Consider the following 16,219-nt stretch of genomic DNA (forward strand, 5'->3'; position numbering starts at 1 on the left):
AAGCGTTGGATTCACTTGGATGCTCTGAAAAATATTGTACATCATTGTAAGCAGTTTGGCAAGGAAATTAATAGGAGTTGCAACTATTTTTATGGGATACCTGTGGTATGGTGCTTTTGCATAGTTTCTTCTTTTGTTATCAATTGTTTACATGTTTTATGTGTGCCATCATCTATTTCACTGCTTCTAACTGAATGATATCAAGATAGATAGGTAGAATTCATTGTTTACAATGCTCTACCTTGGGAAACCATTCAATATTCTATGTTTTCTGCTATTTGAGAAGGATACATGACATTTACATGCCCTCCTCATCTCCTCACCAGTCTTAGACATATCACCTCACTCAATTTCAAGTGTAAAATTCTATACCTACCTTGCCCCATAGAACACCCTGTATTCTGACCTAATTTCCCAGACCCAAATTGCCTAGATCCTTCTAATCCAACAAAAAACTAACAAATTCAATCAAAACCCTTCAGCTACTATACCTAGCATAAAATCTTGTTCCTGATTTAGTCATCTTGATTGATATCTATCATGAGAGAGCCCTCTCCCGACCTGGCAGGGCTAGCTACCAGGTTAAGCTTGGTTTGTGGTTACCCTAGAATTGCCTTTCTTCAGCCTGAGGTCAATCTAGGCTCTAACATAGTGGTGACCATACTGGGGAATGAAAATCTCATTACACCCTAGTACTACTAATAAATTCTGAACTTTTGGATGATAAGTTTAGAATTCATTATGATGAAAATTGGAAAGTTGTAAAAGAATAAGAAAATCTTGAGAATTTGAACACACTAGCTTCAAGAAGATACATGAGGTCCAATCCCGATCTGAATCCTCCTCCTGTATTTGAAAATCATAATCTCATTCAGCGAATACTTAGACAAGAAAATTCACCAAGCCCTGGACCTATTTTTAGATCTCATTCATGCCCTGCTGAATGATTGTTCCTTGCAGACATCCCTTTTGATGAGTATTTTGGTCTCTCTCTATTTAGAACCAAATTCGATAGTGAACTGCTGGACATAGTCCCAGATCCAAAATTCACCAGAGAACTTGAAATCCAATGAGCCAACTTGTCAAGTAACCGAAACCTTCTGAACTCCCCTCAGTCATCCCTTACCACTGATAGACTCCCTGAACTTTCTAAAACAACCTCAACATCTTTTACACCACCATCATTTCCCCACACTTCTAAAAATCATCCCTCGTCTCCATTCATACCTTCACTCCCTCATCAGCCTATCACTACCCCTCAAACACCCATCACCTCTGTTACATCAACTCCCCTTGTTGTCCCAAATCCCCCAGTTACCCCAAAACCAGTTTCAAATCCACCTTGAGTCATGGCTACCTGATATGCACCCCTCATTCTGCCTCGGAATCTAGATGATATGCCTGCTGATTACCAAAGTAAGATACCTCTTTTTGGTGCTACTCAAAGTGTTACAACGCAGCAACATGTTAACAGGATGAATGACTTCTTTGACCTTCATGAGGTAGATGCAGAAAATGTGACCATGAGATTATTTGTGCAAAGTTTTGGAGGTGAGGTTCGGAAATGGTTCCGAGCCTTACCAACGACCTCTATCAATACTTTACCGGTTCTGCAAAGACAATTCTTAGACTGGTGGGACGTAAAGAAGAACCCACTCCAAATTCTATCTAAGTATGAAAATGTCAAAAGGAATGTGGGTGAAAGTATGCAAGATTACTGTGAAAGGTTCAATGTAGTTTATAATGCTATTTCGGCTGACATTAAATACCGATGGGGTTAGCATTGATCAAATTTCCAGACTGTTTCGATGCTGATATGGCATATCAGTTACGAGAAAGAGATCCTACGACACATGAAGATATGCAGAATAACGTTGTGATTGTAGAAGCCAATCTGCTGGCCAAAAGAGCAAGGATGAAATCTAAAAAGAAGGTGACTATAAAGGAAGAAGATCTTCCTCAGATGTTAAGGTAAATAATTTACTCTAGAAAATTGAGAATATGTTTGACCGGTTGATGGTTGTAGATAAACCTGAAACACTAATCAGCAATCCAAACTTCAAAGGGCAACAACAGCCCCAATTTAGGATTAAACAAAGGGAGAAAAAGACACAAGATCAGTCAGCACAACAGAAGCAGGTCAGAACTCCTTTGCAGTAAAACTATGTGCATGGAATAGAGGATGAAGATGATGATGATCCAGTGGTTAAGGCAAATAATTTCTTTATTGTTGATGATTTGCCCATTTTTCTGACGGAATATGAAGAATATTTGGAGGTTCCTAATACCCAAAGGGATGAAGATTACATACTAGCAAATGAGGCAGTTTTGGAGGATGAGTCAGATGATTACCAGTGAGGATATATGAATGCATTGACAACACAGTGGAAGCAATATTCATTGAGAAGCAGGGATGTACCAGTTAGTCCAATTCAAAAGAGAAAGGAAGCACAACCCAAAAATGACTCCTTAAACATTGAGAAGAAAGGGAAAGAGCTTGCTGATCCGACTTCCGGCAAAGGACCATCAGCGAATAAAGTTGCAAATGAGAAGAACAATCAACAATGTTTAGCAAAAGAAAGAGTTGAAAAGAAGGACATTCTAGTCAAAGAGGTAGATAAAGTTTCAGCTTTTAGTTTAGAAAATGAAATTGCTAAATTAAAAGTTTCAATTCCTTTGACTGAGTTGATTAAGAAAAACAGCTATAAACACCAAGAGTCTAAATTTTTGCATATATATCCTTTATCTGATATGGTCAATGTAGAAGACAATCACCCCGAGCTCATTTTTGGCCCTACCTTAGAAGGTCAATCTGAGGATAGTGAAGTTCCTCCATTTTATATAAGCCTCAGACTACATGAGTATGTCCTCCACAATGCCATGTTTGACTCCGGAGCTTCCTATAATCTGATGCCAAAAGCCATTATGGAGAAACTGGGCCTTGACATTACTTGAAAATATCATGACCTGTACTCTTTTGATTCCGGTAGGGTCCACTGTATTGGTCTTATCAAAGACTTGGTGGTATCTTTAGACCAAATACCTGCCAAGAATGTTTTGATGGATGTGGTTGTTGCAGACATCCCACCACGGTTTGGTATGCTTTTGTCCAGATCATGGGGTGCAAAGCTAAAAGGAACTTTACAACTTGATTTCTCTTATGCTACCATTCCCGTGTTTGGCCAATTGAGAAAAATATATAGGGAGAAGAAAATTAAATACATGATTACTAGCAAAGAGAAACCACTTAATCATCCAATTAATGTTGTACATACAAATTTAGAGTCATTTGTACTATATTCAAATAGTGGTTTGAAAGATGTTGATAGTCATTTAGTTGAAGTAGAAGACGTTTTGGAGATTTCGGAAAATTTTAGAGTAGCCCTTGATCAAGAAAGACAGAAAATCTCAAGTACTTCTGAGTAGTCTACATACCGGCAGCAACAAAAAGATAGTGAAGAGTAGAAAAATGAAGAAATCAGTCAAGGTAAGAAAGAGAAGGAAACAGAATTTCAACATCTAGAAGAAGAAGCAGGTCTTTGGAGCATGGATTTTGACAGAGTCGTGGGTAAGGATGGTGCCGGCATAGGGATTTGGATTCATAGCCCTATTTTCCAGCTTGACAAAGTCCCTAGTAATGTTAGAGTGTGTTCTTACAAATTGGCTTTTGACTACTCTAACAATGAAGCCAAGTATGAAGCCTTGATTGCAGGTCTGAAAATTTTGAAGAAGCTTAATGCTAAAAGGATTTCAGTTTATGGAGATTTAGAGCTGGTAATAAAATAGGTAAAGGGAGAGTATCAACCAAAGCACCTGCGAATGAGAGCCTACAGAAATGCAGTCCTAGACATCTTGAGAATGTTTCATTATTATACTTTGACAGTTGTACCCCGGACTTAGAATATTATTGCAGATTCGCTTGCTACTGCTGCAAGCAATCTAAAGATCTCGATGAACTCTAGCAACAAGTTTGAAATTCATGTCAAACATTGGCCTGCTGTTCCAGACAATTTAAGGTATTGGCAAGTGTTATGGGACGATAATGAGATCAACACTTTTTTGCAGAAGGAAGGAAATTACAAGGATGCTTCCATAGATGATGACTATGATACCGATGAACCGGAAACTGAGGTGAATCAAATGCAGATATTGCAGCTGAAAGACAACATTATTCATAAAGGTCTCATACCTTTAGAAGAACTTTTTGATCAAGATGATGTAGCTAGAAATCCAAGCCTGGTGCCTACAGATAAAGGTGTTGAGGATGTCAATCTTGGAACAACAGATAAACCTAAGTTTGTGAAATTGTCCAAAACATTAAATCCTGAGGTAAAGTCTAAATATGTTAGATTGTTATCTGAATTTTCTGATGTGTTTGCCTGGGATTATTCAGATCTGAAGGTGTATGACAAAGATATAATTCAACACACTATTCCCATCAAGCCAAATCAGAAGCCGTTCAGATAGAAGCTGAGAAGGATTAACCCAAAGTTGCTGCCTTCCATTGAAAAAGAGGTAAATAGGTTATTCAAAGCTGGTATAATTGTCCCAATCAGATTTTCTGATTGGATTTCGAACCTGGTTCCGGTACAAAAGAAGACTGGAGAAATCAAATTGTGTATTGATTTCTGGAATCTCAACAAGGTATCTTTGAAGGAAAATTACCCACTTCCGAAGATGGATCATATCCTATAGAGAGTGGTTGGAGCATCGCGCATGTCACTACTCGACGGATATTTAGGTTATAATCAAATTCTGGTGCATGAAGATGATCGAGACAAAACTGCATTTACCACCCCTTGGGGAACTTTTCATTATGCTAAAATGCCATTCGGTTTGAAGAATGTTGGAGCCACGTTTCATCATGCAATGGACATCACTTTTTCCAATGAAAAAGATGTATTTCTGGTTGTCTATTTAGATGATTTGATAGTGTTTTCAGGTTTCGATGATGAGCATCTTCACCATTTAAAGATTGTTTTTCAGAGGTGTAGGAAGTTCGGGATATCTCTTAATCCCAAGAAAAGTCTCTTCGCCATGGATGAAGTAAAGCTGCTTGGTCACATTATCTCAAAAGAGGGCATTCACATTGATCCTTCAAGGGTGGAGGAAATTCAGCAAATCGGTTTTCCCCGGAACAAAAAGGAGATACAAGATTTTAATGGTAAGATGAATTTCTTACGTAGATTCGTGCTCAATCTAGTTGAGCATTTAAGGGAAATAACTAACATGTTAAAAAGGGACAGCATGGTAAAATGGACGGAGGATGCCATGAAGTCATTTAATCTGGTAAAGTATGCTCTATCTACAGCCCCGATATTGATTAGTCCTGATTATACTCAAGATTTCATCATATTTTCATTTGCATCAGAGCATACCATGGCTGCAGTATTGATGCAAAAGAGAGATCAGCTGGAAAATCCCATTGCCTTTTTCAGCAGGACCATTAGAGATGCTGCCTTGCGGTACAACATAATTGAAAAACAAGCTCTTGCTCTTGTCAAAGCTTTGAAGGATTTCAGAGTGTATATTTTGCACTCACACATCATAGCATACATTCCTAATGCAGCAGTAAAGGATGTGCTAATCCAAATTGATCCAGAAGGAAGGCGGGGAAAATGGATTGCAGCAATGTTGGAATACGATCTAGAGATTAAGCCTACAAACTTGATCAAAGGACAAGGATTGGCGAGGTTAATGGTGGAATCAAATCTGCATGCTTTAGATATAAATCTCATCGCAGCCATGTTAGAAGATGAAGAATAAGGCTCTCTGATTCAAGTGTCTGAAATGTTTCTTCAGTCACCATGGTATTCAGACATAGTGTATGTACTTCAACACCTTTCACCACCTCCAGGGATGATAAAGAACAAAGGTAGATCACTCAAACTCAAAGCTGCTAAATTATGCATTCTAAATAATGCTCTTTATTGGAAAGATCCAAGAGGTGTGCTACTTAATTGTCTTGTAGAAGATGAGGCTCAACAGGTGATGTATGACTTTCATAAAGGTGACTATGGTGGTCACTTGTACTACTGGCCAACTTTATTTTCAGATGTTTACAAAACAGTCATGAACTATCATGAATCTCAGGGCTTTCAATGGAAAAGAAAAATTTTGCCTCTTCCTCTGAAACCTATTGAAGTCAATGCACCATTTCAGCAATGGGGACTCGATTTCATCAGGGAAATTCACCCAACATCATCGGAGTAGGGAAAATGGATCCTAACAGCAACCAACTACTTTACCAATTGGATTGAAGCAATTCCTACCAGACAAGCCACAGATACAGTAATCATCCAATTTTTAGAATCAAATATTTTATCTCGTTTCGATTGTCCTAGTAAAATCATCACAGATAATGCAGCCACATTCAAATCAAAGAAGATGATTGACTTTTGTGGCAAGTATAATATTACTTTGGGTCATTCTACAACATATTATGTGCAAGGAAATGGTCTGGCTAAATCATCCAATAAGTTTTTGGTGAACATCATCAAGAAGATGCTGGAAACAAACAAGAAAAGCTGGCACAGGAAGTTGGTTAATGCCTTGTGGGCTGACAGAGTGAGCCAGAATAAATCCATAGGTATGTCTCCATTTGAATTAGTTTATGGCATTGACACAATTTTTTCAACATCTCTTACAGTTTCAGTTATGAGATTGTTACAGGAGGCTGGTAGTGAAGAGGATGACTTTTAGCGAAGAATCAATCAGATGATTCATCTGCAGCAAAAAAGGGACGAAGTTTTCCAAAATACTTTTAGATTGTAGGAAAAGATCAAGAAAATCTATGATCAGAAAACCAAAGCAAATAAATTCCAGCTAGAGAATGTAGTGTTGAGGTGGGATGCTCGGAATGAGGACAAGGGAAAGCACAGGAAGTTTGAAAACTTATGAATACAGAGGACAAAATGCCTTTCTGCTCAAGGAGATGGATGGTCAGGATTGTCCAGGAGGGCCAGTAAATGGTAGGCTCCTAAAGTACTACTACTTCTGAGATGATTTCTGAAATCATGATATGGTCATTGCATATACCATTTTCCCTTTCATTGCAAGATTTCCAGGTACACAGTCATTTCAGCTTGGGACCCAAGGTGAAGGCTATAAAGTTGAATGATTTGTGTGAGGTTTGTGTGCTTAATTCAGTTTCTAGTCACAGTTTGAGTCATGAGTCAGTTTCCATTTGCATAGTGTTAGTTTTCAGTTTTTGAAAAGGTTGACTCTAATGCCCAATGGATAAGGCTACTAAGTCTACGGTGTTCTTAGCACCCCCATGGAGCTACCATCCCCATTGGAGCCAATGTTAGTGTCAATGTCTTCACACTGCCATTAGTGATCAAAATTCTCTCTTTTGCATTTCATAGTAGGAGTCCCATACTGATGAGTCATTCCATTAGGTCATGGATTCACTGATGGTAGGGTTTACATCCAATTTTTCTCCTCATAATTTGTACTTGCTGATCCTCTTTCATATTTCAGTCATGGTTCATGATTTACTCTAAAGTTTATCTTATTAGGTATTAGGGTTTGGTGTCTTTAGGTTTTAGGGTTTTATCATGGTCAAAATTAGTTATTTCATACCAATAATGGTCAGTAAGGATATGAGGAGACTAATATTCATTGTTAAAATCATAATTTATCAGTTGAGAACCGAATGTAGTTCTCACCTCAAAACTAGTTTTGAGGTGAAAACAGAGTATTATTGCTTTTTATCTTTCTTCATGATGTAATTTTATTGTTTCTATATGCAATATTTGTTCCCAAGCTCCTCCTAAGCTTGTGATGTTTCCAAGCATCCGCCACTGCAAAAATGAAAGTGATCTAGAGAATTAGTCCACTTACAAGCAAAAGAGAAATACACTTGAAAAAAACAGAGTATTAAAAAGACAAATAGACATTACAAAAGTGAGTTTTTCACAAGAAAAAATCAAAAGGTGAACATATTTAAACTCATTCTCCTCCTTTTTCATGCCATTGTGTCATTATTGAAAATCAAAGAGCCAAGAGGAGAGGAAAAGTCGATTTTTAAGCATTCTTGAGCAAACAAAGGAAAGCGTTGTGCTTCTGGAGATTTTGGAGCGGCGCTGCGTTTCTGAGTGGTGGCACTGTGCTTTGAGCTTGGTGCCGCGCTCCTGTAGTTTCTGCCCAGTGTTAAATTACACGGGCGCTGCGCTTTTGGGCCGGCACTGCGCTCCTGTAGGTGGCGTTGCGCTTTGACCAGCAAAGCCTAAAAACACTTCATGCCACCAAAATTCATCAAATTTCCTTCAATTTTCCCTTTTGACAAGTAAGTATCATCATGTCTCTTATTTCTTAGGGTGTTCATGTCAAGATTTTCTTGGTTTTTCATCTTTGAAATTAAAACTCTAATCTCTATTGTAAAAACCCTAGTTTGCCTACCATTCATTTGATAAACTAGGACCCTTATTCCATCACTGTTATCACACTCTATCACTCACTTATCACTCCCCAAACCCCCTCCCTCATACATTTTACCCACACTTTCCTTTCCACACATTCCTCCAATTCATTTCCCATACCACCATCCATACACTACCACTGTGGAAACTGAGGGGAAAAATGGACAGAGACAATGATCAAGAATATGAGGAGAAAACATTGAGTGACAGTTCTATGGAGAGGCACATGCAACAGAGGAAGCCCCATAAAGGAGGAAAAATCATCAGAGAGGAGCCCACTAGTTTGAGAGAATTACAGGCTTTCCCACTTGCAGTTTCTTGTTTCAGACATCAAGCATGTTTTGAATTTTGTGAAATGGTGGAAAGAGTTTAGTTTCACCATGAGTTGGCCAGACTTTTTGTGACTCATCTACATAACAATGAGGTGACACTTGCCGGAGTAACCTTTGCAATATCACCAAATGTCATTTTAGAGGCCACTAGAAAATCTAATGTTGCTAAAAAATGGTACAAGGGTCATGATCTTCATGAGGATTACTATGAACCTTACATCAAGCCTCAATATAGAAACCAGGTGAAGAGGCTTTTCCCCTTTAAATTTTTGGAGAATAGGTATGTTCCTTTGATGAGGATTATCATCAAGTATTTCACTTGTGAAGGAAGATTCTCCCGGTTATATGCTTACCATATCAGACTCATGCACTTCACCAGGGTAATAATGATAAATCTCCCATATTTCTTGTTTAGAAATATTGATAAGATAGCTCACATTATGCGGAGGAAACCATACCATTATTCTTTGATCAAAATCATTGTTCTTCATCATCTTAGTCTTCTTAACATTCCTTGGGAGACTTTTATTGCTCATGAGATGTTCAAAGGTCCATAGATCCCTTCACCAGTGCATCAAGAAGAAGGTGGGCCTTCTAGCCATGGAGAAACAAGGGAAGAGGCCAAGGAAACCAAAACTGCTGAGGTAGCAGTTTATTTAACATATCAGAGAGGCACAAGGAAACTTTTTGTAGCTGCTAGGAAAGTGTATGCTCCACAAGGTGTGGAAGGGGCTTTGCCTTATACATCAACAAAACAGGTACAGGTTGAGCGGTTGAGCAAAGGCAAGGAAAAGGTGCAAGAGGAAGATATTGGTGACGAGGAGGAAAGATATTTTGACCTGATTGAGCATGAGGAGCCACAACATCACTTTACTCATCATGGGAGTGGCATTATTGACTTGGAGGCTGAGGATGAAAACACTATCAAAGACCTCATCATTCAAGAAAGAGAAGCTCCAATAAAATATTTGGCGGACAACTTAGAGAGGGCCACGTTCATCATCAAATATTTAGAGCAGGAAAACAAACAATTGAGTGACAAGCAAGTCCTCATGGAGTTGCAAATGATCAAAGCAGACAGGCAAATGGCTAAAGAGGCTCATGTTAAATTTACTCCTATTGAGAAAGAGATTGAAAATGATAGGGAAACATGGCTTGAGAGGGTCAACGTACATCTTGAAAGACTAATTTAGAAGGCCAACCGGGATAAGAAAATGCTTCGACACATGGCCTACCATTACATGACCCACAACAAAATCTGCAATATGAGGATTAGGAAGCTAAAAGCTAGGTTGAGGAGAGCCTTAGAGGGCAAGAAAGAGCAAGATAGTTTGGAAATATTGGCTGAATCCTCCATAGCTCATCAAAGTAACTAATGGTGGTGTCCCATGCCAAATTTGGGAAAATTTTGGAAAGCTTTCCATTTTTGTAATTTTGTAATTTTAAACAAAGAAATTTTGCCAAGAAGCGGAGCGCCACCGGTGCTGCACTTTTCCCTGGCACATCAGATGGAGAAAATGTTTTCATACTTGGATTCAGGAGGATTAGAACATGCACCCTGGAAATTTTCAAAAGTTTTGGAGCAAATATGGGTCACCAAAAGGTCCAAAAACTACCAAAAAATGACCTCTCTGCCTCTTTTTGGACACACAGAAGCAGTCTTGGGAGATTCAAGTTTTGAGGGGGAAATGACCTCCAAATTCAATAATTTTAGGTGTTCCAGAAACTAGACTTGAATACCTTTCCAATGAGCTATCATGGGCTCAATTTGGATAAGGGGAAGGCCTTCAAAAGTGTGCTAAAAGTGGCGCTACACTTTTGGCCAGTGGCACTGCGCTTTTGACCATTTTGTACAGAAAATCAAAATTTCACCTGTTTTGACTGGAAATTGATTTCTCTCTCCTCATGGTTATTTTTACTGATGTAATTGATGACATGGTATGTAATTTTAATGGTAAAATAACGTTAAAGGGTAGATTCATTAGTGATGGGTGGTTTTGAGGCAAATGAATATGTTTCCACTCTTTTAGAGGCAAGTTGTTTGACTGCTTATATTCCAGTTCTTAGTTGGGAAATGGTTGAAACAATCCCTCTTCTCATGGATTCGACCCTTGATGGTCAAGATGAGTGGTTTTGATGTCTATATTATGTATTTTCTTTCTCATTTGCAAGGGTTGGATTCACTTGGATGCTCTGAACAATATTGTACATCATTGTAAGCAGTTTGGCAAGGAAATTAATAGGAGTTGCAGCTATTTTTATGGGATACCTGTGGTATGGTTCTTTTGCATAGTTTCTTCTTTTGTTATCAATTGTTTACATGTTTTATGTGTGCCATCATCTATTTCACTGCTTCTAACTAAATGATATCAAGATAGATAGGTAGAATTCATTGTTTACAATGCTCTACCTTGGGAAACCATTCAGTATTCTATGTTTTCTGCTGTTTGAGAAGGATACATGACAATTACATGCCCTCCTCAGCTTCTCAATAGTCTTATACATCTCACCTCACTCAATTTCAAGTGTAAAATTCTATACCTACCTTTCCCCATAGAACACCTTGTATTATGACCGGATTTCCTAGACCCAAATTGCCTAGCTCCATCTGATCTAGCAAAAAACCAACAAATTCAATCAAAACCCTTCAGCTACTATACCTAGCATAAAATATTGTTTATGATCTAGTCATCTTGACTGAGATCTATCAGGAGAGAGCCCTCTCCCAACCTGGTAGGGCTAGCTACCAGGTTAAGCTTGGTTTGTGGTTACCCTAGAATTGCCTTTCTTCAGCCTGAGGTCAATCTAGGCTCTAACACTCTCTTCCCCATTGACTACCTTTCTTCCCACCTTTCTCTCTAACTTTATTTGAGTTTTCAATCCCCATGTTTTATCCACGAGGGTTATGGGGATGGATACTACCCCTATTCCCACACTGCATAAAAGTAAACTTTAATTTTTGTATGTTTAAAATTCAAACTCTCTTGGCCAACCATGGATCCCACTAGAATTGTGTATTCTTAATTAGAAATGTTGGGTGAAATAAAAGGGTTGTTACACACTGTAATACATTTGGTCATATGTACCATTTCCTCAATAATTCTTCTAACTACATTTATAAATATTTTAGTTCTAGTGTTCTCATTCTATAAGGATTCTTTTGATACTAGAACAATTCCACGTATTAAATCTCTATATATATATATATATATATATATATATATATATATATATATATATATATATATATATATATATATATATATATATATATCCCTCTTTTGATTTAATCATAGTGTATCTCCAAATGAATCTTCAAACTCCTACAATATTAGATCATCTTCAAGAGTTAGGTTTTTGACCTTCTTAGGTTCCTTCACATGGGTCGAATATATTTGACATCCTTTATTCAAACATCTCTTCAAGTGTGTAGGTAAAACCTCCCTTATAAAAAAGGGTATTGGAGTTACTTGTGGAAGGGTTTCCTTTCCTCCTTCGCTAAGACATGTGAATTCCCTATTATGGAAACCTATGATAGCATGATTATTGTTAAATCAGTCCATTTAAATTAAGATATCATATAATATTCAAATTAGCATTTGTATTCTTTCCATTCAAATCTATTGGACATTCCCTAACTGTTAGGTCCCTATACTACTAGTGTAACCCCTTATTGTTATTAGTACAACCCCCTTATTATATTTTTGTACCCATATTGTTGTTATTGTGCCCCATAGAAGCCCGCTATTGTTATTATTGTGCCCTTACATTATTATTGTTATGTCGGCTCTAATTATATTATGACCCCTTAGACTCCTATATATAGAAAGGAGGCCTTGTCATTTGTATCATCCAAGAATTTTTCATTTGTGTAATGTAAAAGAGGTTGCCCCCTCGAAGAGGATTATTTCTAAGGTGTTGATCTATCTTTTCTGTCTTTTTATGAGCTGGTTTCATAACATTTGGTATCAGAGCTGTGGATTCTAGGGTTTTGCTGCTCCAAATAGGTCATCATGGAATTTTCACCATAACTTTTTCACTACGAAGTTTCAGAAGGTAAAAAAAAAAAACATTTGAGAAGAAATCAGTCTAAACCTCACTTCCAAATTTTAGATCTTGTCTTGCTATAATTTCGGATATATGATCTGAGACATTTAGGGTTTCTGCAGGCTCCCGAATTACATCCTGAACTGGTGACCTAGGGAAAATCATCATAACTTTCTCTCTAAGCATCGAATTGAAATTTTGTAGGAAGTTGCAGAAAGAGGACCTCCTATAGTTTTCTGTATATCAGTTTCAAGTATTAAGGTCAAAACAGTGAGACGTGGCATGTCGTACAAGTTCGCTCTACTGAACTACTTTATAATTAGGTCACCGTGGGAAATTTGGCATAACTCTTTCTTGGATAATCAAATTATGATCAGACTTACGGGGTTAGAAAGAGAACTCAGAGAGATACCGCAGGAAGAGATTCCAGAACTTGGAGATTTGAAATTATAGAGTTACAGTCGTTTCAAGATCGAGCTCCTAAAATCAAGAAAAAGCGAGATGAGGAAGTTTGATGGCGATGATCCGATAAATTGGATACTACAAATGGAGAAATAGTTTGATATAAATAGTGTACCACTGTTACAAAAGGTATGTATTGCATCTTCATATTTAGAACAAGATCAATTTTTATGGTATAAAGGGCTTTGTTCTCGTAAACCACTTGTTACGTGGTCAATTTTCACGAAGGAAATTATAGCACATTATGAGGATACAAAGAGCAACACCTTCTTTAGAGAAACACCACAACATTTGGAAGAGAAAAGAGAAAAAGGGATTTGTTACAAAGTGGAAAGAAAAATTATGGCAACAAGGAGGTCTACCCCTCACAACTATAAATATGGAAGTGTTTTTGCTCCTAGCCTTCCACAACCTACAGGGGTTACACCACAACAATTGGAAGAAAAAAGAGAAAAAGGCTTTGTTACAATTGTGATAAAAAATACATTAAAGGTCATAAGTGTGCTGAGAAGAAATTATTTTACATTGATTGTGGAGAGGAGTAATAAAAGGATCAAGAAACGCCAAAATAAGATTATATACACTAGGAACCAACCCCGGAGAAAGAAGAAATGAATCAGACCACATCTTGTAAAGAATTGGAAATAATTACTACTCAAACTCTTAAGATAGAAGGACATATCAAGAAGAAAAAGGTTCAAGAAGTGACAAACCACATCAAGAATGAAGAAATGAATCCAACCATATCTTGTAATGCAATGGTTGGAATTACCACTCAAACTATCAAGATAGAAGGACATATTAAGAAGAAAAATGTTCAAGAATTGAAAGATCACATAGAGAATTAGTAAATGAATCCAACCATATCTTGTAATGCACTGGAATAAATTACCACTCCTCAAACTCTAAATATAGAAGGACATATCAAGAAGAAAAATATTCAAGCAGTGAAAGATCACATCGAGCATCAACAACAAGTTCTCCAACTTTTAAAGGATAACGACACTTGGGTGCATAATCGAATGAAACAATAGGAAGATCAACATCGCAATGAAAGAAGTTTTGATGTAGGTGATTGGGTATTTTTATGGTTACATACATACAAACAAATGTCCCTCAAGAAAGCTATTTATGAGAAGGAAATGTTGGCAATACTACACACACTTAAGAAATGGCAACCTTACCTAATGGGAAGACACTTGAAGGTAAAAACGGATCATGATAGTATTAAATACTTTTTAGAACAAAAATTATCCTATGAAGAGCAAAAAAAATGGGTCACAAAGATGTTGGGTTATGACTTTGAAATCATTTACAAAAAATGGAAGCAAAATGTTGTGACAGATGCACTCTCAAGAAACGATGAGGATGTGGAAGCATTGTTGTGTGCCATTTCTATTATCCAACCAGATTGGATAAACGAAACAAGGTATGAATGGAAGAACGACGAAAAAGTATGGCCGCTCATTCAAAAGTTGCAGAAGATCCCACTTCAAACAATATTGCCAGAACTTGACGAGGAAGGAAAAATCATATTGGAGCCTAGAGAAATCACAGAAACAAGAACCCAGTAGCTACGAAATCAATCAATTTCAGAGTATCTCATCAAGTGGAAGAACTTACCAGCTGAATATTCCACATGGGAGGACAAGAATTTTATACAGGAGCATCAAGAACTACTCAAGCGTTGAGGACAACACTTTTTGAAGGACAGGGGCATGTTAGGTCCCTATACTACTAGTGTAACCCCTTATTGTTATTAGTACAACCCCCTTATTATATTTTTGTACCCATATAATTATTATTGTGCCCCATAGAAGCCCACTATTGTTATTATTGTGCCCTTAACTTATTATTGTTATGTCGGCTCTAATTAAATTATGACCCCTTAGACTGCTATATATAGAAAGGAGGTCTTGTCATTTGTATCATCCAAGAATTGTTTGTTTGTTTAATGTAAAGGAGGTTGCCCCCTCGAAGAGGCTTATTTCTAAGGCATTGATCTATCTTTTCTATCTTTTTTGTGAACTGGATTCATAACACTAACAATCTCATTAATTTGTATTTTGGTATTAGTGGCTACTTGAACCAACCATGGTGTTTCAAGCTTCTTTTTCATCAACTTAGACTTATCCACAAATTAAGGATATATATAACCATATGGTATGATCTTGGATCAATTAAAATAGAAATAGGATGATTAATAATATTACTTTCCACCTCAATCAATGAGATTTATTTTCTTCCTATCAATCCTCCAAGGGGCATATATCCTTGGAATATTTTTTCCCATGACTTTCACTATTTTAGACTCTTGGATGTTGTAGAGAGGTCATTTTTTCATCTTTGAGAGAGAATTCTCTATACATATCAAATCATATACATCCACAATATTTTATTGTTTGTCTTCCTCTTTTTGCCAATGGATCTTCCACGTTGGATATATCTTAGGCATGACAGTTTTGCTAATATCTCTTTGGAATATTTCTCTTGAAAGGAAGATTGAATTCCTTATTTCTCTAATTTGATTTCTCCTCTTTTTATCCCTCCAAGGTTTCTGATAAGTTTCCTTTCATTTTCTTCGCTAATATAGATACTTAAATTTTCCAATATTCTTAGCTAATGTCCTATGATCTCCCAATTGAATCTTATCTTTATAAAAATAAGGAAATCCACTTATTAACTCATGAATTTCCACTTTCACCTGTTCGATAAATTTAATGCACCTTAATAGTACCAAAAACTTCCTTTCACTTTCATCCGTGGTCATGCTTCCTAGTTTGAGTTCAAATAAATTCTACATCTTATTATCATAGTAGAACTTTGAAAGATACTATTTGTAGAAATATTTCTTGAAATGCTTCTTGTTGATACTAGTTTTGAATTTTTTTTACTTTTTCGTTAAAACTATAAAAGTGCCCCATAGTACTTATCAAATCTGTTGAAATTTGACAT

General features: G+C 37.0%; 1 protein-coding gene across 1 annotated transcript; it reads left to right on the forward strand.

The window, feature by feature from the left end:
- Positions 1–6,387: 6,387 nt before the first annotated feature.
- On the forward strand, positions 6,388–6,702 carry LOC149144383 (uncharacterized). Its single transcript, XM_089452140.1, has one exon. It carries the CDS (start codon positions 6,388–6,390, stop codon positions 6,700–6,702), a length of 315 nt encoding a protein of 104 aa, XP_089308266.1.
- Positions 6,703–16,219: the final 9,517 nt, after the last annotated feature.

The sequence above is a fragment of the Pinus tabuliformis genome, chromosome X, assembly GCF_031772625.1.
Source record: "Pinus tabuliformis cultivar Carrire ecotype Pingquan chromosome X, CPIR1, whole genome shotgun sequence".
Classification (NCBI taxonomy): domain Eukaryota; kingdom Viridiplantae; phylum Streptophyta; class Pinopsida; order Pinales; family Pinaceae; genus Pinus; species Pinus tabuliformis.